Source organism: Xyrauchen texanus, chromosome 38 (genome assembly GCF_025860055.1).
Source record: "Xyrauchen texanus isolate HMW12.3.18 chromosome 38, RBS_HiC_50CHRs, whole genome shotgun sequence".
Lineage (NCBI taxonomy): Eukaryota > Metazoa > Chordata > Actinopteri > Cypriniformes > Catostomidae > Xyrauchen > Xyrauchen texanus.
The window spans coordinates 18805471-18832910 of NC_068313.1; the positions used below are offsets into that span (position 1 = coordinate 18805471).

A 27440-nucleotide genomic window follows, 5' to 3' on the forward strand; every position below is an offset into this window, starting at 1 on the left:
CAGCTGACATACTAACTAAGACAAAAAAATAATCTTTCCCTGAAAGCTGATGTATGTTATACCTATAGGAAATCTACCTGGCGCTCTACAGAGTTCTGCAAGACTTTGCATTAAACAAAGGACAAAAAGCAGGAGGTGGAAGTAGAGCGAGTACCTTGAGTCATTATATGTGTACCACTCTCCGTTTTCAGGATTGCAACAGTATGCTGTGTAGTGGCCTCCCATTGTCGTGCCTGAGTGATTGGAAACTGCATACAAGTTATAGACTGCACTACCTGTAAACAAGACATAGATATGGAGATTGCAGCATATATATTTCCCCAAAGGCAAAATTAAAACATTCAGTGTTTGTTCCATGGTGTAATTCTTTTTACTTACTACTGTCAGAGGCAAACTCCCTTAGATCCAGGTCTTTCATGGGAAAGTTGACAAAAGTAGACAGTTTATTGGTTCTGATGCGAGATTCTGAGAAGCGCTTCAGATCTGAACAAGTGAAGCGGTTAAGGAGAAGAGACTCTGCACACGCACTAGGAACCTCAAAGAGTCCTGTGTCTGCATGCCTAAACTTAAGCCATTAGCACATGCAAGTACACACAAACAGTGTACCGATCTTATCTGTGCTTACTGTCAACAAATGCACTGATGCTCCAAGTGTGACATCAGAATGACCTCAGACACCTTTAGAAAAGGATACGAAGAACTAATATTTTAGGGAACTTCTGAACTGTAAATTTCTTTATACACCGCCTTCTGGCTTTGCACCTGTAACATGTCTGGAAAAAAAAAACATGAGGAGAGAACATGAATTAGAAGTTTTACCACAAATGTATTCCCTCATTATACTTCTTAAAATAAATCAAGTACAATGAATTACCGGCTTCTCGTCTCCATCCAGCACGTCTTCTTTAGTAAAGAGTTGCATGCAGTCCATTAGGCTCACCTCTCCATAGCCCTTCTAGGCAGAGGAAAACCATTTTCTCAAATGTCCAATATAACGCATTAAAAAGTGCCTTAATATGGGCACACATGCCAGTCAATTAACTGACCTTGGTGATAGGTAAGGAAAGATCCCAGAAGGGATCGAACACAGTGGAACAATAGCCACATTCACTGCAAGTCAAAGAGCTCTTCAGCTGGCCTACGAACAAGTCTGAAAACAGACAAAAACAAACCAGAATTATGCATACTACTAGAACCCAACGATAACCCAAAATCAGTTGTGTGTACTTACCAACAATTTTGCTGTCTTCTCTCTCTAAGTACTTAGCCCACATCTTTTTTCCTTTCTCCTCATCACTACAGAAAATAACAAATGAAAAGGTTTACCATATACCAAAATCGTGCTCACAACATGCCATTCAAGGTCATCTTAAACAGTTAAATATTCTAATACAAGCACTACAAGGCAAACGTGCCCCACTGGCAGGGAGGAAAACAACAACAGACAAGCCACAAACTTACTGTAAGTGGTCAAAGTCCTCCATGTGTCCCCGCGGCCGTACTGTGACCCTGTTCACTTCATTGTGTAGGCCATCTAGTAGGAAACGTAGAAACTCCTGAGCATCTTGTTGACTGGAAATTGAACATAAACATTTCAACAGACAACTTAACCACAGTCTCATAAAGAGAAATACATGGTACTTATGCATAGGGCTGGGCGATATATTGAATATTCACAATATGATCGTGATGGTTTTGCTGCTGATATAAAATTAAGCAATAATGTAAATATCGGATTGGATGAGACTTACTTGTAACCCACAAATCTGGGGGCGTATCTCTGAATCTGTTTTTTGAACTCATAGGGACTGACTGCTTCACTGTTTGAAGACGTCCACATTGTCTGGATCAGCTTGGAAAATTCTGAAATCATGACAAAGAGGCACTTTCAGTAAGCTCATGATTGAATGCTTGCAGTTTACCAGATAAAAAGTACTGACAACTATGAAACTGTCAGGAACCGTATTGTGTCAAGCGCACTCACCCTCCATGAGAGCAGTGTTTGTGCGGTTGTTGTTGTTGAGGTCTCTACGGTGGGAGTTGTGAAGACAGTAGTCTCGCAGGCTCAGTGTGTTGCTAAGACACTGGAGGATGGAGTTCATAAAACACTAGAGCGAGAGAGAGAGAGAGATAGAGAGAGAGAATAAAAGAGTTTATACTTTTAAAGCTGAAGTGTGTAATTTATGCACCACTAGGCTCCAAATGGAATTGCAAATAGTCACTGTTTTCCAACCGATTACAGGAAATCCAGCCCATCTTCCATTGGATGTACAAACAGATAATCCCACCCAAAACTCACACCATTTGTCCAACCAATATAACTGTGTTGGGCTGCACGGATGCTCAAACAAACAGATGTAAATGTTAATTTCACTTTTTGTGAAATTAACCAATTTATGAAATTAACAAATGGCTTAGCCTACTTATAGTTATCATATCAAGCTGGAATATGAGAATTTTATCATAGAAAAAATATGCTACAGTAATATCAGTTACTGTAGCATATTTAATGACACTGTTTGAATGCTTTCAATTAGCAGAAAAATGCAAGTGTAGTCACAAAACAAGCCATTGGTCTAGAGTTCATAGCAGCCGTAGAGTTGACTGCAATATGTAAAGATTTATTTTTGGACTGTGCACATACTGTTCAAGTTGAGTGAGTGCAAGAGAGAAGAGACATGAAAAATTATCTCGGTAAATGGAAATAGACAGAGGCATGAGAAAGTGATATGAAAACATTTCTGCTTCATGCCGCTTAGTGGTGTGAAGCAGATATCATGAGATTTGACAGTTTTGCTCCATTTCTAACATGTTGGAAATATGACCTGTAAATGATACATGGCAAAAAGAGCTGTGAATGTTGGAAGTCAATGCAGAGGACTGTAAGCACTTCAAAGAGCCCCTTTTATTCAACATAGATTTGGTTTTGCATTGTGTGTGAAGAAGGGAGCTATTGCATCCCTCAAGTTGTAAAGGTGAATTGTGCACGTTTTTTGTCAATAGTGGCTCCACCCCTGTCTGCCAAAAGAGCATAACAGTCTGGTTCTGGAAGAAAAAATATCTTAATTTTTTTCTATAGGGGTATAGATTTTTTTTACAAATACTTTAAACCTTTAAAGACAGACCTAACATGAGCTCCAATGTTGTTAATCAATGGTATATGCTTTTGTTGCAGCCACCAATCAGAGAATCACTACTCAAACAAACAGAGCAATGTTATGAAAGCTCCAGTGGAACATTCTTTGAGGAAGTCAACCTACGAGCTTACTTAGTTATCTATGCACAATGAAACTTTGATAAGAGAATTTAATATCGGAAAAAAAATACACGGATCACCTTTAAGGGGAACCAATAGAACCCATCAAAAACACTTACTGTATTTCCCAGATTACGGAGCCCCACCAAGCCCTGGGCACTCTTTGAATTCTGAAAAACAAAAAAGGAGACAATAATTAGAAAAAGTCACAGGTTGCACATCAACAGCAGCAGTTTTGCTTTAGAAATCACACATATAAAGTAAGCTGTAAAAGAGTTCTCTCTAACATCTTAAAGTCAAGATCCCCAAATGTTCCAGTAAATGAAAGGCCTTGACTATTTTATGCTAAAATGTGCTTTGGTTGAAGTGGTAGAGTGCAGGAGAAGACAGGCAAGTAATACGACACAATGATGTTTTCTGTCATGCCAAAGCACGGGAGGGGAAACGTGATTGGCCCCATGCTTGAACACAGTCTAATTGAGGTGTGGGCCTGATGAACTCACTTGCATTGGTCTGAGAGTTTACACACTTGTCTCCTCCTCCTCAATTATTAGCTTTGGCTTTAACAGTCAATATTCGGGGAACAAGCAGTTTACCTCATATGTAAAATTGATCAAGAAAAGGGCAACAAGTTAATTAAATGGGTATTATCTAAATCCATGCTTCCATGGAAAATGTAAGTTCCTGTGCTCAGTCACAGAGCATGCTGATACTGTCCAATGTAATTTGGGTAGGTTGCTGTTGAAGCCTGCTTGTTGAATATCCATTTCAATGGAACAGGCTCACCAGCCCAGTTTGTCCTACTCTGCTGAGTAATATCAACACTGCCAAAAATAGAATCCTTTTACATGGGACGTCCGCTCATTGGCCGATTTGTCATCATCACGGCAACACTGATCCCTGTGCAGCGGTCGGAGCGAGACATCTCTGACAGCCACATATTCTCACAAGCAACTCTGTTTAACAGGCAAGAGACAAAGATGAAGGGAAAAAAAAACACCTTAAAAAGCCTTAAACTTTGGCCACCCAAACATTTGCATATAATAAGAGACATTATAGGATGAGACAGGTCACTCGTATGATATGAATAGGAGAAATTGTAATGCTAAACCTGGCGGCTTGAGGTATGGAAGTCCTGCCTTACAGTAAAAAGAGCCAATCACCATCAGATAGAAATATTGCTCATCTGTTTACTTGAGAATGGGCATGCAAATTAGCTGGACCAGCCTGAAAATTTTTTATTTTTTGTGTGATTTGAGCTAAAGAAGCACCAATACAACTTTTCTCTCCCAATCCTATTCAAATCTGTATCAGCCAATAACAGAGTTGTTTTTCTCTTTACAATTTTAGAATATCTACAGTACACCTCACTGTGTGGATCACAAACATTATTTCAATATAAATGTGTAACCTATTAAGAAAATCTTTATAGTTTACTAGTCTACTGGATAATGCAGCAGCAAAATTAGCAGTAATTCCAGTGTAAGTCTTAAGCATCTGGACTTAAAAGGTTTCAAATCTATTTTTGTTCACTTTACTCATTCACTGAAAGGTGCTTTGCATACGGACTATATATTTACTTACTGTATATAACAATAGCTTTGTAAACACTGCCTTCACAAAGCTGTCTTTGTCTTCAAGAGACTTTGAATAAAATGCCATTTTTGTAGCTTGACAGTAACAACCATGACTAACACACAGTATCGAATTTGGATCTGCTTGTCGGACCAATAACCAATCTGGTTAAAAACATTGGTATTGGAGCCGATACCGATCCAGGTATCGAATTAATGCATTCATACAATTTATGATACCATTGTTGTCAGATTGTTTTGCTGATTTGAAACATGTTATTTGAACGTAGTCTTGGCCAGTTTTGGAGATTTCGGTCTTATTCAAGTAGAAGGAAGCTGTACTTGTAAGACTTAAATTTGCCTTAAAGGGACTTTGAAATAATATAGTCCTACTAAAGAAACAATTTGAACCTCAAATGGACATGCATAGAAAAACTTTTGTAATTCTCTAAAGGTAATTCTTGTGTTTCAAGATGTGCTTGCTCCAAAGCAGATGTCTACTTCTGTTTAAAATGAGACTATGGGATTTACATTTACATTTATTAATTTGGCAGGATTCTTGTTGCCAAAGCAGCCTGTGGTTGTTTCTCAATATAGTGGCACATGTAACCAGCAGTTTATAACCTTATTAGATTACAATACTTGTATCACTTGGTCTCAGCGTGAAACACCGTGATACATAAAGTTTGCATTAATTTAAGGGTAAGGAGAAATCTTTTTTAGGTTTTTTTTAAGGTTACAAGGGGAAAAAAAAAGCCAAATTGAGCCTTTGATGAAAGACAGAAGGAAATTCCTATGGAAATTACATCCAGCACAGCAAAGCTGTTGCCTCTGAGCACAACCACTTAGGAATCCAGGACCGAATGTAAATATAACATCAGCAATGCATTAGTTTATATAGCTTCGGTATTTCCATTTTTAATGAAGCAGTCTGCTTCGTAAGGGTAGCTACCTATATAAAAGCAGCTCAAGCTAAATTTATAATACATGATATAGTGTGATAGGACTCATGCACTAAAGCATAAGTCCTCCTCTATAGCCCTCCTTTTTTTCTTTTCCTCTGGTGTCCGGAGAATGCGGAAGTGGGTCACAGCGTAGTCCCTATTACAGAGGTGAGGGAAGACTAATCCTGCTTTTATAACAGCTCGCTGTGAGAGGAAAATGTGGAGCAAAACACCAGATAAAAATTACCAGACTGACAGCTCTCATTTTCCTCAGCACGCTTTGACCCACATTAAGATTTTGTTGAAGTGCTCTGATAGCTGAATTAAATTCTAAGATGAACCTGACAGGTGCTGTTTAGTGTTGAAAATGTCAAGTGTTTTATGTCAACTTGGCTTCCTCTTCTAACTAAGGCACTTCCATCTTAAGAACTCCACACATCTTCCAGCTGTGTGTTAGTTGGGAGAGGTCTTCCTTGAAAAGCTTTACTCAAAATACACTCACCTAAAGGATTATTAGGAACACCTGTTCAATTTCTCGTTAATGCAATTATCTAATCAACCAATCACATGGCAGTTGATTCAATGCATTTAGGGGTGTGGTCCTGGTCAAGACAGTCTCCTGAACTCCAAACTGAATGTCAGAATGGGAAAGAAAGGTGATTTAAGCAATTTTGAGCGTGGCATGGTTGTTGGTACCAGACGGGCCGGTCTGAGTATTTCACAATCTGCTCAGTTACTGGGATTTTCACACACAACCATTTCTAGGGTTTACAAAGAATGGTGTGAAAAGGGAAAAACATCCAGTATGCGGCAGTCCTGTGGGCGAAAATGCCTTGTTGATGCTAGAGGTCAGAGGAGAATGGGCCGACTGATTCAAGCTGATAGAAGAGCAACTTTGCCTGAAATAACCACTCGTTACAACCGAGGTATGCAGCAAAGCATTTGTGAAGCCACAGACACACACAACCTTGAGGCGGATGGGCTACAACAGCAGAAGACCCCACCGGGTACCACTCATCTCCACTACAAATAGGAAAAAGAGGCTACAATTTGCAAGAGCTCACCAAAATTGGACAGTTGAAGACTGGAAAAATGTTGCCTGGTCTGATGAGTCTCGATTTCTGTTGAGACATTCAGATGGTAGAGTCAGAATTTGGCATAAACAGAATGAGAACATGGATCCATCATGCCTTGTTACCACTGTGCAGGCTGGTGGCGGTGGTGTAATTGTGTGGGGGATGTTTTTTTGGTACACTTTAGGCCCCTTAGTGCCAATTGGGCATCATTTAAATGCCACGGCCTACCTGAGCATTGTTTCTGACCATGTCCATCCCTTTATGGCCACCATGTACCCATCCTCTGATGGCTACTTCCAGCAGGATAATGCACCATGTCACAAAGCTCGAATCATTTCAAATTGGTTTCTTGAACATGACAATGAGTTCACTGTACTAAAATGGCCCCCACAGTCACCAGATCTCAACCCAATAGAGCATCTTTGGGATGTGGTGGAACGGGAGCTTCGTGCCCTGGATGTGCATCCCACAAATCTCCATCAACTGCAAGATGCTATCCTATCAATATGGGCCAACATTTCTAAAGAATGCTTTCAGCACCTTGTTGAATCAATGCCACGTAGAATTAAGGCAGTTCTGAAGGTGAAAGGGGGTCAAACACAGTATTAGTATGGTGTTCCTAATAATCCATTAGGTGAGTGTAAATTATTTCTTTCGAGTTTGTACAGCTGATTTTTTCTTAAATTACTCAGGCTCCAATGTCAGGACATGGAAAACAGATGACAAAATATGAGTATGACTTTAACAAATGTGTTTAATATAGATGGGAGCAGATGCTATTTTTGTTTTCCTGTCCCGTGTACAGAGCCCTTGCCTGTGCTTTGACCCGTTTCAGCACACCAACAAAAACAAATCAAGGCACCGTTGGTACTCCAAGTCCTTCACAGTTACATAATACTTCTCACATTGCCAACTCACAGAGGGGAGACCATGGGAAGTGACTCACAAAAGATGCAGGCAGAGAAGATCCAAAATCAGCTCACTAAGCTAATCATGTAAACTCTCAAACAAAACTCACCATATTCTTGTGATTTAATTCTTATTTTATGCCTGGTCATTAAAATGTGTTATTGAATAAAATAAATAAATACATTGTCAGTCAGTAAAAAGTGTCACTCTCATTTTGAAAATAATTCAAAAAGAATGAAACTCCACACAAAAACAAGTCACTACCCTTACTTAATTTATTTAGAGAAAGTTTTTATGCAAAATGTAATGTCTTCCATTCAGATTAAGTCAGTTTCATACCCCACAACATGATGCTGCCACCCCATGCTTCAACATTGGGATGGTGTTATTCGGCTTGCAAGCCTCACCCTTTTTCCTCCAAACATAATGATGGTCTTTATGGCCAAACAGTTAAATTTTAGTTTCATTAGACCAGAGGACATTTCTCCAAAAGTATGATCTTTGTCCTCATGTGCACTTGCAATCTATAGTCTGGCTTTTTATGGTGGTTTTGGAGAATTGGCTTCTTCCTTGCTGAGCAGCCTTTCAGGTTATGTCAATATATGACTCAATTTACTGTGGATATCGATACTTGTCAGCATGTTTCCTCCAGCATCTTCACAGGGTCCTTTGCTGTTGTTCTGGGATTGATTTGCACTTTACTCACCAAACTACGTTCATCTCTAGGAGACAGAATTCTCCTTTCTGAGCAGTATGATGGCTGCGTGGTCCCATGGTGTTTATACTTGCATACTATTGTTTGGAGCTTTTTTTTTTATTGTTTACTATTGCCAAATGAGCGTGGTACTTCAGGTGTTTGGAAATTGCTCCCAAGATGAACCAGACTTGTAGAGGTCCACAAATTTTTTTTTCTTTCTGAGGTCTCGGCTGATTTATTTTGATTTTCACATTATGTCAAGCAAAGAGTCACTGAGTTTGAATGTAGGCCTTAAAATACATCCACAGGAACACCTCCTATCAGAAGCTAATTGGCTAATTGTCTAAAGGCTTGACATAATTTTCTGGAATTTTCCATGCTGCTTAAAGGCACTGTTAACATCTGACCCACTGGAATTGTAATATAGTGAAATAAATGTGAAACCATCCGTCTGTAAACAACTGTAAAAAAAAAAAAAAAAAATACTTGTGTCATGCACAAAGTAGATGTCCTAAACGACTTGTCAAAACTATAGTTTGCTGATATCAAATCTGTGGAGTGGTTAAAAAATTTGTTTTAATGACTTCAACCTAAGTATATGTAAACTTTTGACTTCAACTGTATCAAGCATGATATAACTCATGGGTGCTAAATATATGAGCGTCCCATTGAATGCACGAGATCAGTGTAAAAGCACATTCCGTGACGCTGTAACTAATCACAGAGCAGATATAACGGAGGCTGTACTGACAGCAAAGCTTGCAAAGTATGTTCTTCCTGTTCTGACCTCGGCAACGTGAAGCGGGATCTTCAGAATAAGTTGTAATGGGATTTCAGTTTATTACGTAACAATGCACGACCATTCTAACCTGCTTCGTGCGTCATAATTCAGCTTCATTTACGCAGCGTTGATCTAAATGGTTCTATAGCTTAATTTAAATAAAGTAATGGGATGATGTGTATCACAACGAAATCAAAAGGATACTTTTTCTTCAGATTTAAGGGTCAAAAACCGATTTAGCCAAAACCTTGCAAAATGACAACAGTGGCATTTAGATAATGTCGCAGCCGGTGGTTAAAATAAGCTAATGGACTGCAACTGTGACAGCACATACGAGTACAAAACAGATTAATTTTGCATTCTATGAACCAGTGAACTGTCGGAATACTGATGATCCCTAACAAAGCCTTAAAGCGGGCTTACTGGTTGTGTGTGAGTGCAATATTATTGACATCACAGCATGAACTATTTTTAAAGGCTTATTCAATGTGCCTCATACATTCATATGCTGCCCGATATTTCAGTGAAGCGTATTCATACCTTGGCATGATTTATTAGAAGCCCGACGAATGTTGAGACCAGCATCGAGCCGGACATGGGGGTTTTCCTTCGCACCTCTTGTTTTAGAAGAGGAAACGCAGTTGCCGGTGGCTCCTCTGGAATTGTAACGGTGTATGACTGTCGCATGCTGGGCATTATGAATGAATCCTACTGTGTTGTCAAAACGACAACTTTAAGATGTCACCTCTATGTGTGTTTTCGCATCAAATAGTCCAATGCCCCTTTTCAATCAAGGTAAGCAACTTGATCAGGAAACGACCTCAACAGTGGTGCAGCTGAAGACGAATCAAACATTTTCAAGCAGCCCTACACGGTTTACATAAAGAAAAACGAAGAACCTTGTTATTAAAAATAAATAAATAATACAAATAATTAATACGCAGATAAACTCCTTTCATAGCAAAGCTGTCGAGTATTTAAAGAAATGATGCACGAACTGATGTTTCCAGTTAAAGCTGTAGGATTGCAGGCTGAAGGCTGCGCGCGGGTCAATGTCATCTCACTACTGCTGCGAGTCCCGCCCACACGAGTTCAAAGCGCGAGAGCGCACTAAGGGCAGCGGGTTAAACGCCACAATGGCAAAGACTTACAATAACTATGTGGCTCTGAAGGACTTAAGAAAAGTGCCTTCGCAGCTTTAAAAACCGTGCAATCTTGATTTCAATACTCCAAACGTCAAAGATACGCCTCTATTAAGCATTAATTATTCACCATGTAAAGGCAAATGTGAACTTGTCCAGATATTAGTCACTGTAAACCAATGCCAACAATGTGTAGAGCAACAAAAAGTGGGACAATATGATTGGTCTTTGGGGCTGGGTAACACAATCAACTTAGCTGTAGCCCCAACTAAATTATTACAGAGGGACACAATAAACTTTCCCTGTAACAGTGGGAGAAAATTTAGAACACACTAACCCATAAGAGAACACCAGACTGAGGTCATTATTATGCACTTATGAAACAGTCAAAAGGTAAGCTGGCGGTGGGTTTAATGTCATCAGCCGCAAACCAGTTCTAGACTTTAAATACTGGAAGCTGATAATATAGCATGAAAGTTGCCGAAATGGAAACAATGTCACTTTTGACAGTAAACATGTCCCACAGTCATGAGAAATCATCTTAGTTTGAGAGACATTGCAGTTACATGTCACAAAGCATCTTAAGTGTTTATATTAAACTATATTAAATATTAATTTGCTACTTTGCTTAATTTCATTTAGCAGGATGCCATTTAGTGAATAAATTTTTTTATGAAGTTAAAATCTTTTATTATGGTAAGTGTTTTATTTAATGATGCATTTAGCTGAAGGAGAGTAAACTGTAAATAAAACCACAGAACTCAGAGAATGGTAATCTGTGTTTATGTGGCAACAGGAAGTTGGTGGTGCTGGTGACCTGTTATTGAAATGGCAGTTCAATGAGGGAAAAAGATCACTCTGAAACATGCAGTCTTATGACAACGTTTATACACAACAAACCGCGGAAGAAAACATTCCCTCGACACCTACACGTGTGTATGTGTGGATGTATCTATGAGTGTGGTTTTGTAAGTGTGTGATATTTGGAGTACCAACAGAACACAATACGGGTGAAAAGAAAGGCAGCAAGGCTGAATAAATTAGTTTCTTGAAATGCATAATTAGACATCTTGAACCATATCCAGAAATCCACTAGATAATCTTGGCTTTTAGCCAAACGACAATCCGCATCAGGGCATTATGATAGATACGTTTTATACTGAGGAGCTAGCAGTGCTGACATAATGCAACTGCTGAAATATGTGAATATCCTATAAACAAAACAAATGTCCTGCTATAATGTACAGTGTAAGCACAAAATATCCTCGATGCTTTCATAGTAGAGGGAATGTGATGATTAGATTTAAATTCAACGTTATGGTGAGTAAACCTCATCCAAAGACAAATTAAAACATAGGAAAATACTGGAGGGAAACTTTCTTCTCAGAAGGAGACTTCAACCGTCACTCTGTGTCCTCTTAAGGACCTCATGTGAAGAGAATTCAAAGTTTTGAACTGTCAGCAGCCTCTGAATTACACTGTTGTTGCCAGTAACCAAGTGCCAACAGGGTGCAAAAAAGGTGCCAGTTGTATCCAATATGCTGTTTGTTATCAAATTAGACATCAATAGTTTTTCAAGGTTTAATGAGCTTAAAAAAGAGGGTACTTAGGTTAATGTTTTGGAACTGTCCACATACTAACAGACCTGTTATATAAAAAATCTGGGCACAATCAGTTGGTAGTTGAAAATGTGAATGGAATTGTATATTCCTGAATTAAGGATATGCAAGGTCTCTCTGTTGAGACACAAACTTAAAATAAATAAAAAAATGCTGAATGGAGAGAGTCTGCCTGTGGCACGAAACTGTGTTAATGCTGGCAAAGCCTAAAAATGTCTACAAGTAAAACTAAAGCTCGCATCACACAAGAAGACTCCAAACAAGGGCCAAGGGTGTCACACATGCATACCAACTCACCGAAACTCCATCTCTGATTCTTTGTCACGTGAACCTTGCCGAAATAACAATGGGAGTACCACATGAGCATAAACAATTGTAATAGAGTGATTTAGGACATTTTTAGACCTAAAAAAGTTAGTATATTGCATTTTCTTCATGGTTCAGTTTGCCTACATCAATAGCGGGCCCAATAATTCATGAACGCCTCTACAGCATCAACATCAATGCCTACTTTTTTTTTTTTATCGTACCCTTGGCCCTGCCCACTGTGCTCAGTTCTAAACATAGAGAGAGCAGGACTAAGAGCTCTTAAGGGACAGATAGGCCTACTAACCTTTCCTAAACAACAAAGGGGACCCATCTGTACTATTTTGGATTGTATTTTGCATTATTTTTGTATAAACACATGCACTAAACAGACATCTTTGACTGTTGTCATTATACTGTATATCTCACGCCACTTTTAAAAGATGTGGTATCAAGTTACAACTCTGAAAAGGAGACCTCATTCTATTTAATTCAGCTGCTCTGCCTCTTGCTGTTTTAAACACAAACGCATCCTGGATGAGTTCTTACGCCCATCTGCGCTATTTTTAATTGTTGGTTTATGTAAACATGCACTAGATGGACGTGTTTGGCCGTTTAGATGCGTTTTACGGCGATGCACGCCTCAGTGCAGGTCAGACTGTTCTTGTGTCACCATACTTTGGACTATGTATGTGCGTCGTGTGGATGTGTCTTCAGTGTCTTTCAGCGTGGATTGTATGTTTTTTTGGCTCATATCAGTGTGAAATGCTTGTGAACCAGTCATAATATGATTCAAGCTTTGCAAAGGAACATTTGTTGAAGGATAGGGCAGTTAAAAAAACACTATTGGATCCAATTGCAAAACCATGAGTAAACATAATTCATGAATTTTTAAATGTCATGACTGTTTGATAGTTGTGAGGTGCTGAGGTGCTTGAGTGAACATTTTACTATATTAGGATGCAATGTGTTGGATGTGCGTTATGTGTAAACCCTGATATCAAATGTTATATTGTTGTGGAACATGTTCATTCTCTTTCGATTGAGTTTCAAATATGGCTGAATTTCAGGGGCTGCACAATGTTAGCCAATTATAACAGTGGGCGTTTACAATAAAGTTTGAAGGAGGCACTTGGGCCAAAAACGAGGGCCAGATAAAGGGTGGAAAATGATCATATATCAATGAGATCAATCATATTATTTAATTAATCAATTTAAATAATCTATTTCCGTATAGAAAAAATGTATGGGTTACTGTTGCACTCTGTAAATGGGAACTGTTCAATGAGTTGAGATAACATGACTACATGCCCTTTAGAATATAAATGAGTTGAATGCTCTTACCAAAGAGTCTCTGACTGGTGATGTGGAGAGACAACCTGAGGAGAATCGGCTGCTGCTGCTGCTCTTTAGGCCACTGCTGCTGCTCCCGAGACCCTCCTGTGTGGAGCTTCTTGAGAGCCCATAGCTGGATCGTGTGCTGCTGTAGGACTCAGATGGGTCACTATCTCGACTCCGGTAGGACTGCTTCAGGCCGCTGGTGCTGGAGGTCTCGCTCAGGCCCAAAGCTGACAAGTCATGCGTCAGGTCACTTTGACTCATCGATTTCCGCCGATTGAGGGAGATACTGGTTGACACAGGTGAGGTGGAGAGGTAGCTGGTGGGGGCCGGAGAGTAACTGTAGCTGCTGTATCCTGAGCCCCCATTGAGGCCCAAGCCATAACCCTTCACTGGTGTGGGGCTCGGGCTCTCACTGCGCCGGCTGCCCAGCAAATCAGTGCGAGGGATGGGCCGACCTCGGTCCGGCTCGGAAGATGAGCTGTAGTTTCGGGTGCGGCTGGCGTTGGAGCTCAGGTAGCTGGAAGAGAAGCTTGATGAGGAACTCTTGTAGGGCAGCTTGTCCCGCTCGTAGGTGCCCAGTGATGGGGTCAGGGATGAGCCATATGAGCTATAGTGACTTGTATAAGAAGAGCCAGTGTAACGCTTAGCCGTGGAGGAGGCACGAGACATGCTGGGAGCTCAGCCGGATGTAAGAAAATTTCAGGCCGCATGGACTCTGTGGAAAAGGAAATGTGAAAAATTTGTAGTTTCAGCTGTTCATGATTAAATCAAAGGTATTATTTACATTTGAGGTCAGCTCTGTGTGAAAGTCAGAAATGTTGTTAAAATGCTACATCAGTTTTTATTACAGTATTCTGCTTGTGTAGTAGAGGAGAGTTCATTCACTAAATTTATTAATATGATTCATCAGACTGATTCAAACCAGTAACTTGTGTTCCTCACAACATTTCTTTTCAGGTTGGTGTATTTCATTGCAAGTGCATTTCAGCCCCTGGGGAAGAGGGGAAGATCTCTCTGCAGTCGAGCATTTTCAGTCAAAATGGTAGCATATAAAACACTTCCTGTTATCAATTTTAAATGACACTGCATCATGCCTTGGGGTCTCTTGTATTCTGTGTGTTTGATCCTAAAAATGTATTTATGTAGTAGCATGTGACTTTTGTCCAAACACAGCGATCATTATAAGGGGTGCATATTACGCAACCAGCTGGGGCTTCGCTGCTAGCACGAGACCCTAAATAAAGCTGTTGAACAAAATGACAGCCATTGTTTTCAGAGAGGCCTCGTTCAGTGCTATAGCCCAAGCAGAGCACTAAGGACCCCGCTGTTTGTGAGAAATGAAAGAGCCCCCAGAGCTAGGCTGTGTGTTGAAGTAGCACAGTCTGTTCTTGTGGAAAGACAGGATCTTGTTCACAAGGCAGTGCAGCATCTGAATAAATAAAAGTATCTGGTGTTGTTGATGCGTGTTGGGTTCAGTGGGGAGGCTCCTGTTTCTTTAACCTTCTTCTCTCTGCACTCTCTCTTTCTTCCTCTCTCTCTCCATCTCTGTGCTACGTTCACAGATGTATCAATAATTCAACATATTTATCTGGGGTAGGGAGCAAGCTGGAGGCAGTCCAAAACACATGGCAGACAGAGGATGCAAACATGCTTTCACCAGACGAGAACTTTTAAGAACGTTATCCACTGGTTTCACATTGTGTTCCCTCTCTTTGCTGACAAAAACTGAAAAACCTGCAACACAGTATTGCACAAGCCTCTTAATCCTCAAATTGCTGTAGTTCCAAAAATGTACCTAAAAGAGGCAGCAAATGACCTGTAGCTGTTCGTGTTGTTTAATTAATAGATGAGTTGTTAACTGATAAACAATCAAAGAAATACAAACTTGGTAACTTTGACCAAAGCAACCTTTTGACAAACTTGACAACTTTTATCACCAGATTTGAGCCACCATATATGTTATTTAAAAAACAAAAACTGATGGTTTAAATCAGGTAACACTGATTTTGGGTAGTTGATAAATAACATGTCCATGATCTATTTTTTTTTTTCAATTTGTATTTATTTTACCAGCACAAAAAAAAACATGCAGTTTGAACAGACAATCAAATTATATGCAATCCTATTTACCCCCATCCCCTCCCATAACCCCTGCCACAGTTGGGTATACAACACAAATAAATCATGAATGTGTTTGTAACTAAATGTAAATACATAAACAATAATTTAATAAATAAATATACAAATGACATAAATATATCCAAACATATGGATATATATATATATATATATATATATATATATATATATATATATATATATATATATATACTGTATATAAATACACAGTATAAACATATGTACACACATTCAAATCCCCATGATACACACATTAACACATATATAGAAGACCTTTATACATAACCAAATCAAAACCCAACAACAAGCTTGCTTTGAATTTGACTAGCTGACATAATCTCTTTTAGCCTATATGGATTGAATTCTTTTATGTTTGGAGTAAATCCTTGATTTTTACTGCACTCTTTTCCCACAATTCTATTGTTGAAGCCTTAGCTTTATGAATTCTGGCTATTGAAGGCTCCATCATAATAACATCCCTAAAGTACAATAACCATTTCCTAAATGTGTAACTTGTGTAGAGGTTGCCAATGCTGTACAATTAATTCCTTATCTTTTTTTTTTTTTTTTTTTTTTCATAAAATGTACATTTATATATTAAAAAAGTGATGATAATAATGTATAATCAAACGTAGATTTTAGGTTCTGTAATTGTAGGTTTTCCACTATTTGTAATCACCATATATCTTTTTTTTGCAGTTCAATTACAGTACCGGTCAAAAGTTTTGAAACACTTGCCTGAAATGTTTCTCGTGATCTTAAAAATCGTTCAAACGTTAGGCGTATGCTTAAATGTTTGAAATTAATTTTGTAGACAAAAATATAATTGTGCCACCATATTAATGTATTTCATTATAAAACTTTATTTTATTAATTATTTAATTATTAAAAAAAAAATGTTTTTGAAATTGATGACTTGGACCAAATAATTATGAAAAGCAGCCAATAATTGCTCAACATAGATGGGAACTCCTTCAATACTGTTTAAAATGATCACAGGGTGAATCCTCAAGAAGTAGGTTGAGAAAATGTCAAGAGTACATGTCTGCAAATTCTAGGCAAAGGGTGGAATTAACATTGAAGATGCTAAAATATAACAGTTTTCTGTAGTACATAATGTAATTGAAGGATTTTTTTCTGTTGTTTGTGTCTAAGCTGGGGGTGTCACTGAGTGCGAGCACATGATAGGTGGGACTTTTCAAAGCAGACGTAGAGCGCTGTGATATCTGACAGTCCACACTGACAGATGCGCATACAACTCTGCATCTCATATTACATGCTCTTCTCTCTTGAATGTTTTGAAACCAGACTACACTTGCAAAAACAAAAGTGCAAAGACAACATCAAAAAATCAATACAAATCATGTTGTTGCTGTAATATGCACAGCATAAAATGAAATATTTGACCTGAAACTGGTCTATGGGCAACACCTTGTGCTGAGTTTTTCACATTCTAATAATAATTAGACATATTTACCAGCAAAACCAAAACACTACGGCATCCAAATAACTTTACTTAATTGACAGTAAATACTTGTTTAAAATGGCAAGTGTTTTTGTTGGCAGCACAAATAATATTTGCAATCAGCATGCTAAAGACTTGAGGCTAAGTCTTGGGTACAGCTATATTTACCCTGAAATGTGAGCAGATAAGAGCTCAGTGGCCAACGTGACGCCTCAGCCCACCCTTCAGACCAAAGGCAATCTGGCAAGGCTTGCCTCTTAACAAAACTGAGTCTGCCAATCCAAACTCAAAATCTACCTTTTATATCTCAGCTACTCAATCTTGAAACAGGACCTTTAAGATGAACGCCAAGTTGTGGATCCTTGGCAATCCACTACAAAGCTTATTTGTTGGCAAAGACACCTGGCACACAATAAGCTACAATAAGGGACCAAAATTTTAGAGATACTGGGTCATTTTAGGTCTTTAAATCATTTACAGTGAATGTAGACAACTTTTGTAACAGACTGACATTAGGGCCACTGTCTATTAGAAGGAGGCAATGTAATTTGAAAACATGGGTTTTCGAGTCTACTGTATGTAAAACTAAAATTGAAAATCATGAATTTACTCAGACACAAAACTGTTCGCCTCCCATGTTGTCAATAGATGAACCCAATAATTGTAATTAGTGAAGAGAAACATACCCTAAAAATCTCCAGAGACAAATTGCAACCTTGTGTGTTCTTTGCAAGTGCCACAAGCTCTCTCAGTATCATGTGTGCAACGGCTCTCTGCTAGCAGGTGGGTGTTAGGTTCTGTGGTACCTACTGTAAGTAGAGCAGTTCTCTCAGTTCAAGCGGACGGAAAAACGGAGGTGGCAGTTCATTATACCTCACATCAACCATTCACATTCAAACCTAAAAGACACAATAAAGAAAACACACAGAAAGTTTTAGAATGTTAGAAATGTTATTTGTTGACTTAAGAAGAGCATTTAGGACGAACAGTTTCAACAAGCTATAGTTGAACAGCATCTTTATTTTAAAAATATTTTTACGATGACCCTGAACAGAACATACACCATAAGGAACCTTCTGATTAACAGTAAGAATTAAACAAAATCATACTGAAATATATAAAGCCACTGAGAAAGAATATAAAACCATGTATGGTAAAGGCCATTCCTAAGGCAATAAAGAGATAAATGAGAGCATCTTTTAAAACTCATCTAACTCAGAAATATTTTGCATTCCCAGGCACCAGCTTAAATGCCAAGCTTCCATTACATTCCATATCCTGGTTATGTTGCATAGCAGATGACTTGAGAATGTCATGCCCTCTCCGCCACAGACCTCAAAACACTGGATACCAGTCAAAATATCTAAAAGTTAAAGAAAGAAGGGAGCAAATTAGAGAAGAGGCTCACCAGTGGCATTTTCCATGGACAGTGTGTTGCTTTGGAGGATGTAGCCCAGAGTGAGAGCACCGGGGAGGGATAGTATGAGCACAGTGATCGAGAATGCCAGAGATCATATTACTGAGCTGGTAAATATAGCAGTTGCCTATGACCTCCGTGGGTCAATCAACACTTAGCTGCATTCTAGACTTTTCTAAAAGGAATAGCATTAACACTTTTTATGGATAGAACTGCTCATTATATATATATATATATATATAAATATACAGTGCATCCGGAAAGTATTCACAGCGCTTCACTTTTTCCAGATTTTGTTATGTTACAGCCTTATTCCAAAATCGATTAAATTCATTATTTTCCTCAAAATTCTTCAAACAATACCCCATAATGACAACATGAAAGAAGTTTGTTTGAAATAATTGCAAATAAAAAATAAGTATTCACAGCTTTTGCCTTGACCACCTGTGGTAAATTCAGTTGATTGGACATGATTTAGAAAGGCACACACCTTTCTATATAAGGTCCCACAGTTAACAGTGCATGTCAGAGCACAAACCAAGCCATGAAGTCCAAGGAATTGTCTGTAGACCTCCGAGATAGGATTGTATTGAGGCACAGATCTGGGGAAGAGTACAGAAAAATTCTGCAGCATTGAAGGTCCAAATGAGCACAGTGGCCTCCATCATCCGTAAATGGAAGAAGTTTGGAACCACCGGGACTCTTCCTAGAGCTGGCTGCCTGGCCAAACTGAACGATCGGGGGAGAAGGGCGTTAGTCAGGGAGGTGACCAAGAACCCGATGGTCACTCTGACAGAGCTCCAGTGTTTCTCTGTGGAGAGAGGAGAACCTTCCAAAAGAACAACCATCTCTGTAGCACTCCACCGATCAGGCCTGTATGGTAGAGTGGCCAGACGGTAGGGTTGTGCCGATGGACGATATCATCGTCCATCGTGATGGCTGACCAACATCACGATGTAGAGCCACCATCGTGATGCCACGCCCCCTTTTGCGAGTCTTGCTAGTGTGACTCACTAATCCTAGTCTCTTCTATAGTTAACCTAAAAACTTTGCAGGGATTGCTCTGTAAATTAAATTGAGAATATAACTAATGCATATATGCTATTTTAAATACTGTAGTTTATGCCAGAGACGTGACGTGTTAGTCTGTGAAAATACCGTGTCAGGCTAACAATGTCATTGATCTTGACATTGTTAGCTTCTTGTCTTTTTTTACATGTCTTACACTGTACATTTAGAGTAAAATATTTTATGTTGTAGGCTACAAGAAAATAGCCTTTATTAATTAATTATTAGTAGTTGTAGTGTCTCAGAAAATCTTGCTCATTGTCACATAGCTCTTGTATACACTGAAGCGGCAGTTTAAGATAAACCCAGACCAGCGAACATCAAATAACTTTTGTCTGGTTAATACTTTTAAAGAAAAAGGTCCTTGGCCATAAATCCATAATGTCAAATCAAATGAAAGAAACAAGGTGAATATGAATAACACACATTTATTAAAACATAGAAGAACAACAAATAAAGAACAAGAAAACGGGAACAACACTCAGACCGAAACTCGGCATTAACATTTCACTTATAATTAGCAGCACAATTAACTTCAGTACAAAATAAATTATGTTATTGAAATATTGTAAAGTGGTCATATGAACTACACAAATTAACGTTTAAAAAATAATATGCAAAATCGAATAGCTCCGCAACGGATGGCGAAAAATGCGTAAAGAAGTCTAATATCTTTCACCATAGACCATGTTTAAATTTCAAAGTTTCTGGCCAGAAATACCAACATATTCACTTTATGGTTTTAATAAGCTGCGGATTGGAGTAACTACACTAACCGCTGTGCTGAAGACCCGCTCTGATGGAGTACTGGTAGCACATATGCACAGATATTTCCGTGCTAATCTTGCCATGAACGGAAACCTTTTGTCGTTCGTTTTCCACCAAGTCAGCGGGTCCTCTTCCCCATCAATGGCCATTTCCTGCAGGTACATGGTCATTTCTGCCTCGACCTTTTGCTCATCAGTGAGTAAAATAACGAAATTATAGTTTTTAAGTGGAAAATAGTATTTATGTAAAGAGATATATTAAAATAAAAAGTGCACAACTCTTCTTAAGTGAAAGCTAAAAAAAAAATGCTTCACGTGTCGTGCAACCTACTGATAAAGCACCGACGAGTCATTAGTTGGGTTAGTAAAATAACGAAATTATAATTTTTCATATAATTTTTGAAAATTATATGAAATTATATAATCCCCCGCCCCACTGACGATATCATCGTCCATCGCGATGTTTTACTGTCAACATCGTCAACTGCCAATTTATGGGATATCGCCCAACCCTACCAGACGGAAGCCACTCCTTGACATGACAGCCTGTCTGGAGTTTGCCAAAAGGCACCTGAAGGACTCTCAAGACCATGAGAAACAAAATTCTCTGGTCTGATGAATCAAATATTGAACTCTTTAGCCTGAATGGCAAGCGTCATGTCTGGAGGAATCCATGCACCGCTCATCACCTGGCCAAAACCATCCCTACAGTGAAGCATGGTGGTGGCAGCATCATTCAGATAAATCATTATCTGATTGGCTGAGTCTCACTAGAGTTTCACTCGCAAGAAGCAAACCACTGTCTCGTTTGTCACTGTCCAGTCCTGTCCTGTTGGCATCCGCCTTACCACACTACCTGTTCACTGCTACCCCCGACTGCTGCCTAAGGACTCTCACTGAAAGTTATCAGAAGAAGTTTCCGTTATTTATCGCCCTCTCTGCAGGTAGTTTGTGTTTGCCATTTACCTCTCAAGGAGAAGATTTGTGTCCTTCATTATTGATGCATTGAACTGTCATTAAAGACTCTATTTATGTTACATCGCTTTTGGGACCTCACTTACCTGCACAACAGTTTTGGTCAATTTGTGTTGTGTTAAAGATGATTTTACGGTAGAGGTGGCGTAACTATGACAATCAGCCTATAATCCCAACCATGTTGAGGTGGCACTAAACGGCAATGGAAATGCAAGCTCAGAAAAGTAAAGTGCGTAGAGTTGAGGCAAGTCGAACGTAACGTGCAGTGGAAAAGTGCCATAAGTGCTTTATTCCATGTTCATTAGAGCTGTGACTCTGGTCCTGCCCTTATAGTAAAACGAAGCGTGATTGGTTAAAGATAGAACATGCTACGATTGGTTCGAGAAATGTGGCCATTATCTGATTGGCTTGAGTAGATGATGGGTGGAGTCCACCTATTTATGGACTTCCTGCAGCTACCCAGATAGCAAAAAATGTCTGCACGGCTTCTTTTTGCCGCCGACCCTAAGCTATTGGCTATAGGTGCGTCCCACTGGCGGGGATGAAACGTTTGCAACGTTTGAAATACAAGGACAGCTTAGACTCTCAAAATGGACCAGCCATGTTGGCTATTATTATTTTTTGCTCCAAAGCCATTAGGGTTTATAACATAGTCTTGACTCTTGATTCCATGATAAGGTAAGGTTTAGGAAATTACATTTAAATTACTTTGAAACTCTGAAGCGATTATACAGTAATATATGTAAAATATATTGAATTATTTTATGCACTTAGGTGAAAATTGTTTACATTTCTTTGATTGATGCACATTTGAGACATGCACCAATAAACCAAAAATAATTCCTTTTGTAAAACTTACTTGGCAATAAATATCTTTCTGATTCTGATTAGGTTTTAAAATAGATATTTAATTCATGGTATGAACAATTTAGCAGAATAAATTGATGAAGTTAGACTTTTCACCAATGCCTGTATCAGTGAACAGTGAAAGACAACTGCAACATGGCCAAAATCTTGGGTATACTTTATATTTTTTTTTATTAATTTGCAACCATGGTGATATCTATCATAAACATGAAAATCCCCATTTTGACGTGAAGGATAAACTCGATGAAAAAGCGAAATTATCCTCTGGTTTCACAGTTGCACAGAAATTTGGTTTATGTCTTTACATTTTTTCCAACCTCGATTTTTTTTTAGTTATTTTACCTTTTACAGGTAGGGGATTAATTTGCAATTATGTACAAATGTTTAAGAAAGTGTTAAATTCCCTGTAAAGGCAATAAAAAAAAAATCTTAAAAAAGGGGATAAAAATTGCTAAAACACATTACAAAGACTGTGAACTGTGGAGTACTGAATAGCCTACGTGCACAAGCATAGTGACGAACTTCCGCTGTCGCCAGAAGTCGGCATATCTTTTTACGGTTTACTTGCGCGTCACCCAAAATGTCTGTTTTTACTCGATGTCTTCAGGATCTTCCGAAAATTAGCGCCAGCGATGTTCATCGCATTGTTGATGCCTGGTCCCCTGCTCCGACAAGCAAGAGGGACAAGGGCTTTAAACTCTACATATCGAGTTATCTGCACAACTACAAGGGTAAGTATTTTAATCTAATGTGGTGTGCCGGCAGATAGCGGCTAAGCTAGTTCGCCACGTGTTCATTTTTAATGTAACGTTAGTATAGAAGCTTGTTTTTTCTTAGTTTTAAAGCAGACTGTTTGTTAATTTTTGTGATAATTGTAATATCAATTATAATAACTTGCTCTCCTCTCAGTTTCTAATAAAGATCAGGGCACAGGTGAAGTCACTGTCAGGGCATTGTGTTACAGGTCCATGAGGAAAACAGAGAAACCTCACAGTTTGAGTGTATGGTGAAGCTAGAATTGATAAGACCGCAGTTATAGGCTTGTTACTTTAATAGCCCGATGTTCCTGGGGACTCGGCTAAGGTTATTCATGTTTAATGTAACTCTTATTGTAGGCAGGTAAGTTTCCCTAGCTGGTCCCCTCTGGGTAAAATGAGTTCTTATTCAAGTTTTCAATTCAGTCATTTAAGATGCAATCTTGTGTTATAAGTATTAGGCTATCATGATTATACAGTGAGCAAGCTATATAAATAAGTATTTAATATAATAAAAGTGTAGAGAAACAACCTAGGGTGTAAGGTAAAGGCTGAATATTGTAGATTTATTACAATATGTTGCATGTTTGAATTAAAATACCTGTGGATATGCAGGAGCACACACTCTACAAAGGCCTGACTGGAGATTTGCCTGATCTATCCGTCCTTCAGGTGAGTAGGGATATAACAATAGCAAATTTCACTGTACATTATGATATATCAACCAAAATCTGTATACCAATATTTCATATTTTCTTTTTCCTCCCCTTTTACAAACAAATATTCTGCTTCAAAGAAAAAAAATGAAATTGATGTTATCATAAGGGTTCTTCATTATGAACTTGTATGCCATGCATAACATACTGTGGATAGAAATTACAGGGAAAGTTACTGGTATGATACTTGTGGTTATATTATATTACTATTATATTTAGTGTATTGCTAATCAATATATTGTTACTTCCCAGGTGACAGCGGCTCACTTATAGAGCAGGTGAAGCAAGTTGGGACAATGTTGAAAACGTTTGCTCGCACTGGGCAATCAGGTACAACTTGCAAACAACACCTGTGGTTGTTGGTTTAATTCCCACTGGGGCCACCTGTACATGTAGTAGACCTAGATATAAATGTCATAGTTTAGTAGTTGAAAGACCAGGACTGACTACTTTATTATTTTATTCTGGGAGCCCCTGTAGGTGCAGATCAGACCCTAATGCTGCGACGTCTTGGAGAGTTTGGCGATGTTGTGCGTAGCATGGACAACAAAATGGACACTATGCTGCAACATTTCAGTGCCAATGTGTCTGTTGGAGAGTTATCCCTGCCAGGGGATCTGTTACTCCCCCCTAGACACCCAGGAAGATTTGGCGTTGCTTGACAACAGTTTGAGGCAGGTAAAGAGGTCCAGCAACGATTTGTAAGTGTGCCGATTTCGTTTATAACGCCATAGGGTAATCTAAAAAGTAAAATTAAGATTGTACACTGCATATTCTACAGTCTGAATACACAGCCTGTCACATTTAAAATTTATGAGAAGCTTCAGAGAAATGTAATTTGTAACAAGTTTTTTTTTTTGTATTTTCAGCTTCGGTTTTTGGCAATCAAATGTGGGAGGGACCTAAAGACAACCGTGTGGGAATGCTTCAGAGTATCTTCTCTAATCACCTTTCCATCAATACAACCTGGACTGGTGTAGGAGATAAAGTATGTTTTAGAGACATGTTCCTGAAGACCATTGTTCAAAGTAAGTTGGATATTTTTTTTTATATTTAAGTAGATGTGTATGACCTTATGCCATTCAAATGGAATGACAGATCTTTATTTTCTACAGGAGCCATCTGGAAGAACCCTGCAACACAGGATGCCACTGATGAGGCGATCCAGGTTAACGTTACGCGTTACCTGAAAGAAGCATCTGAACATGAAGGTGGAAAAAGGCGCCGCACAGCTTAGAGGGACACACAGCCGACCACACAGCCGACCCCTTAAACCTAGGCTGACTACTGACACCCCAGCATCACTGACAACTGGAACCCTTTCTTTATCCTGCAGTCAGTAACATCAAGACCCCTAAAAAAGCCTGCTAAAAGTGTCAGACTACACTCACCCAATCCACACTGTTCACTGTGGAAATTGCTCTTTTTTTTTTTTCTTTTCTCTCATGACCCTGCTTTGAGGGCAGCTCCTTGGATGAATATGGGATGGTTTGTCCTTTTATACAGGCGCACGAGGAATCACTGAAGATATGCCAATTTGCACTGCCTCATTCTGGAGGTCGGGGAAAACCGGTGATTCTTAGCCCACTACGCAACGCAGTCCCCAACCTCTCCAGACATTCTGATTGGCTGTGTTCTCTACAGCCAGATTTTTTGCTGTTAATTATATTTATTCCCACTTGTTGTCATGTGTAAGTTGAATGTCAAAATGTATATTATACCTGTTATCCTGCACATTCTTTGATACCAAAGATCCCAATTATTTAATATACAATTTGCTGCTTATTTCATTGTTACAGTGCTTAACTATTCTATTTTTAAATATAGCTTGTACATCCTAGATTATACATCTAATACTTGATATCTGCAAATTATCTGGTATAAAATATTCTACTTACCGTGACTTCAAATATTGGCTTATTTCATTCCGTCAATGCTTAACAATTCTATTATAGTTTGTAAATCCTATTTCATACCTCTGATACTTGATATTGCACATTAACTAGTACCAAAAATTCTACTTTCATTCCATCACAGTGCTTAACTGTTATTCTATTGTTAAATATAGCTTGTAAATCCTTGTGCCACAGGTCAGCATTGCAGTTATAATGGTATATTCTACTCCAGAGCTTTACTCTAAATTATTACCACTTATCCTATTGTTAGAAATGACTTGTAAATATGATGTTATACCTAAATTTATTTGGTATCCTGCACTATATTTGATACCAAATATCCTCATTGCTTATGTTTACTGGTAATTCTTTTCATCCCAGAGCTGACCTCTTTATATTATTAACAATTATTGTAAGTGTTACAATAGTGTTTTTTTATTTATTTATTTATTTTTACCAAAATTGAATTGGAAACCTGCATGTTCTTTAGTGTGTGTGTGTGTGTGTATATATAATGTTTGTATTTTTCTGTTATTTATATTTGTTTCAATGACAGTTACTGTACTTTGAAATGTGGAATTAAAATGCCAAATGGAAATTTGTCTGGTTTGATCAATCATTATTCTTGATAAACTGCATGCTATAAATATATATATATATATATATATATAAATATATATATAATATATATATATATATATATATATATATATATATATATATAATATATATATATATATATATATATATATATATATATATATATATATACAATAAGCGGCGGCAGATCGCTCGAAAATAGCGTTTGCCTCCGACGCCCCGCGGAAGGTCCGCCTTCGATATAACGGCGGATGGCCAGCGGCCAGTGCCGACTCATCGCTATCTGGGTATTATGCAAGAAATGTTTCAGAATTCACATATGTGAGCTGCAATCCACAAATGCACAGCAAGTGAGATCATATAAGTGATAAATGAACACAATTCACATATAATGTTGAAAGAGTTGTGTTTGTGAGTTAAAAATATATTTGTAAATACTTTTTTATTTCCAAATCTCATTTGATTTATTTGTTAATTTATTTGTGAAAACTCCTAACATATATTTATAAATATCATTCTTTTCATTTGTGAACCAACTTTTTATTTGTGAATCTCTTTCCATTTGTCTCTGAATTAGAAACAATTCTAACTCCATACACGTACCACTTAAAACAAACTTTTTTTTTTTTTAACATTGATACTTCAAATGAAACTTAAGTGTGTATTCATATTTGATTAGAAAGAAGAGACAGAATCTGAATCTTTTGACGACACTTTATGAAATCACGTTAAAAAAGATTTTGCGTTTATATGAATACATTATTTACGTGAGTGTCAGGAGAAATCAAGACACAACTTGCAACACACCGCTAAAGAACAGTGTAATTATATACATCTATAAACAAAACTGCTCGCCGGTAAATGTGAAATATATGGAAGCGTCCAGGAGGCAGTAATCGGGTAAGTAAATTGATGGGAACAGCAAGACAAGAATGTGTAGTGAGAGCATTCGTAGTGTTCCTCACCAATGAGCGAGACCATCCTCTCCTCTGCCCTGTCTGCTCCTTCGCCGTAAGTGAGCCCTCCGCGCCCACCACTTTAAACTACTGTAGCCGAAACACGACAGTGACCTGTGCTTTTCAAGAAATTACAAACAATGACCGAGACATTTCGGCTGTTTCTGCCTATTAA

The 27440-nt window shown here is 38.4% G+C and overlaps 1 protein-coding gene across 4 annotated transcripts; it reads right to left on the bottom strand.

Moving 5' to 3' along the window:
* On the bottom strand, window positions 1–27340 carry LOC127631801 (ubiquitin carboxyl-terminal hydrolase 2-like). 4 transcript variants are annotated; one of them, XM_052110150.1, is made up of 13 exons: window positions 27275–27340; window positions 18060–18148; window positions 13649–14360; window positions 3376–3426; window positions 1985–2108; window positions 1752–1863; window positions 1462–1572; window positions 1232–1296; window positions 1047–1150; window positions 875–955; window positions 695–773; window positions 379–483; window positions 1–275 (listed from the first exon to the last, which is right to left on the bottom strand). In XM_052110150.1, the coding sequence occupies exons 3-13, from the start codon at window positions 14312–14314 to the stop codon at window positions 16–18; spliced, it is 1758 nt and encodes a 585-aa protein (XP_051966110.1). In that variant the 5' UTR covers window positions 14315–14360; window positions 18060–18148; window positions 27275–27340; the 3' UTR covers window positions 1–15. The 4 variants fall into 4 exon arrangements, with proteins under 4 accessions (XP_051966110.1, XP_051966111.1, XP_051966109.1 ...); XM_052110151.1 differs by lacking the exon at window positions 27275–27340 and adding an exon at window positions 18658–18746 and having other exon boundaries at window positions 875–952; XM_052110149.1 differs by lacking the exon at window positions 27275–27340 and adding an exon at window positions 18658–18746.
* Between the last annotated feature and the right edge of the window lie 100 nt (window positions 27341–27440).

Bases quoted from the DNA above. Each gene is read 5' to 3' on its own strand.
- LOC127631801 (XM_052110150.1), bottom strand. From the start codon at position 14,314: ATGTCTCGTGCCTCCTCCACGGCTAAGCGTTACACTGGCTCTTCTTAT. The intron at 3,427-13,648 runs GTAAGAGCATTC...TTTGTTTTTCAG, and splicing joins CACCAGTCAGAGACTCTTTG to AATTCAAAGAGTGCCCAGGG. The intron at 1,573-1,751 runs GTAAGTCTCATC...TTCAATTTCCAG, and splicing joins CCCAGATTTGTGGGTTACAA to TCAACAAGATGCTCAGGAGT.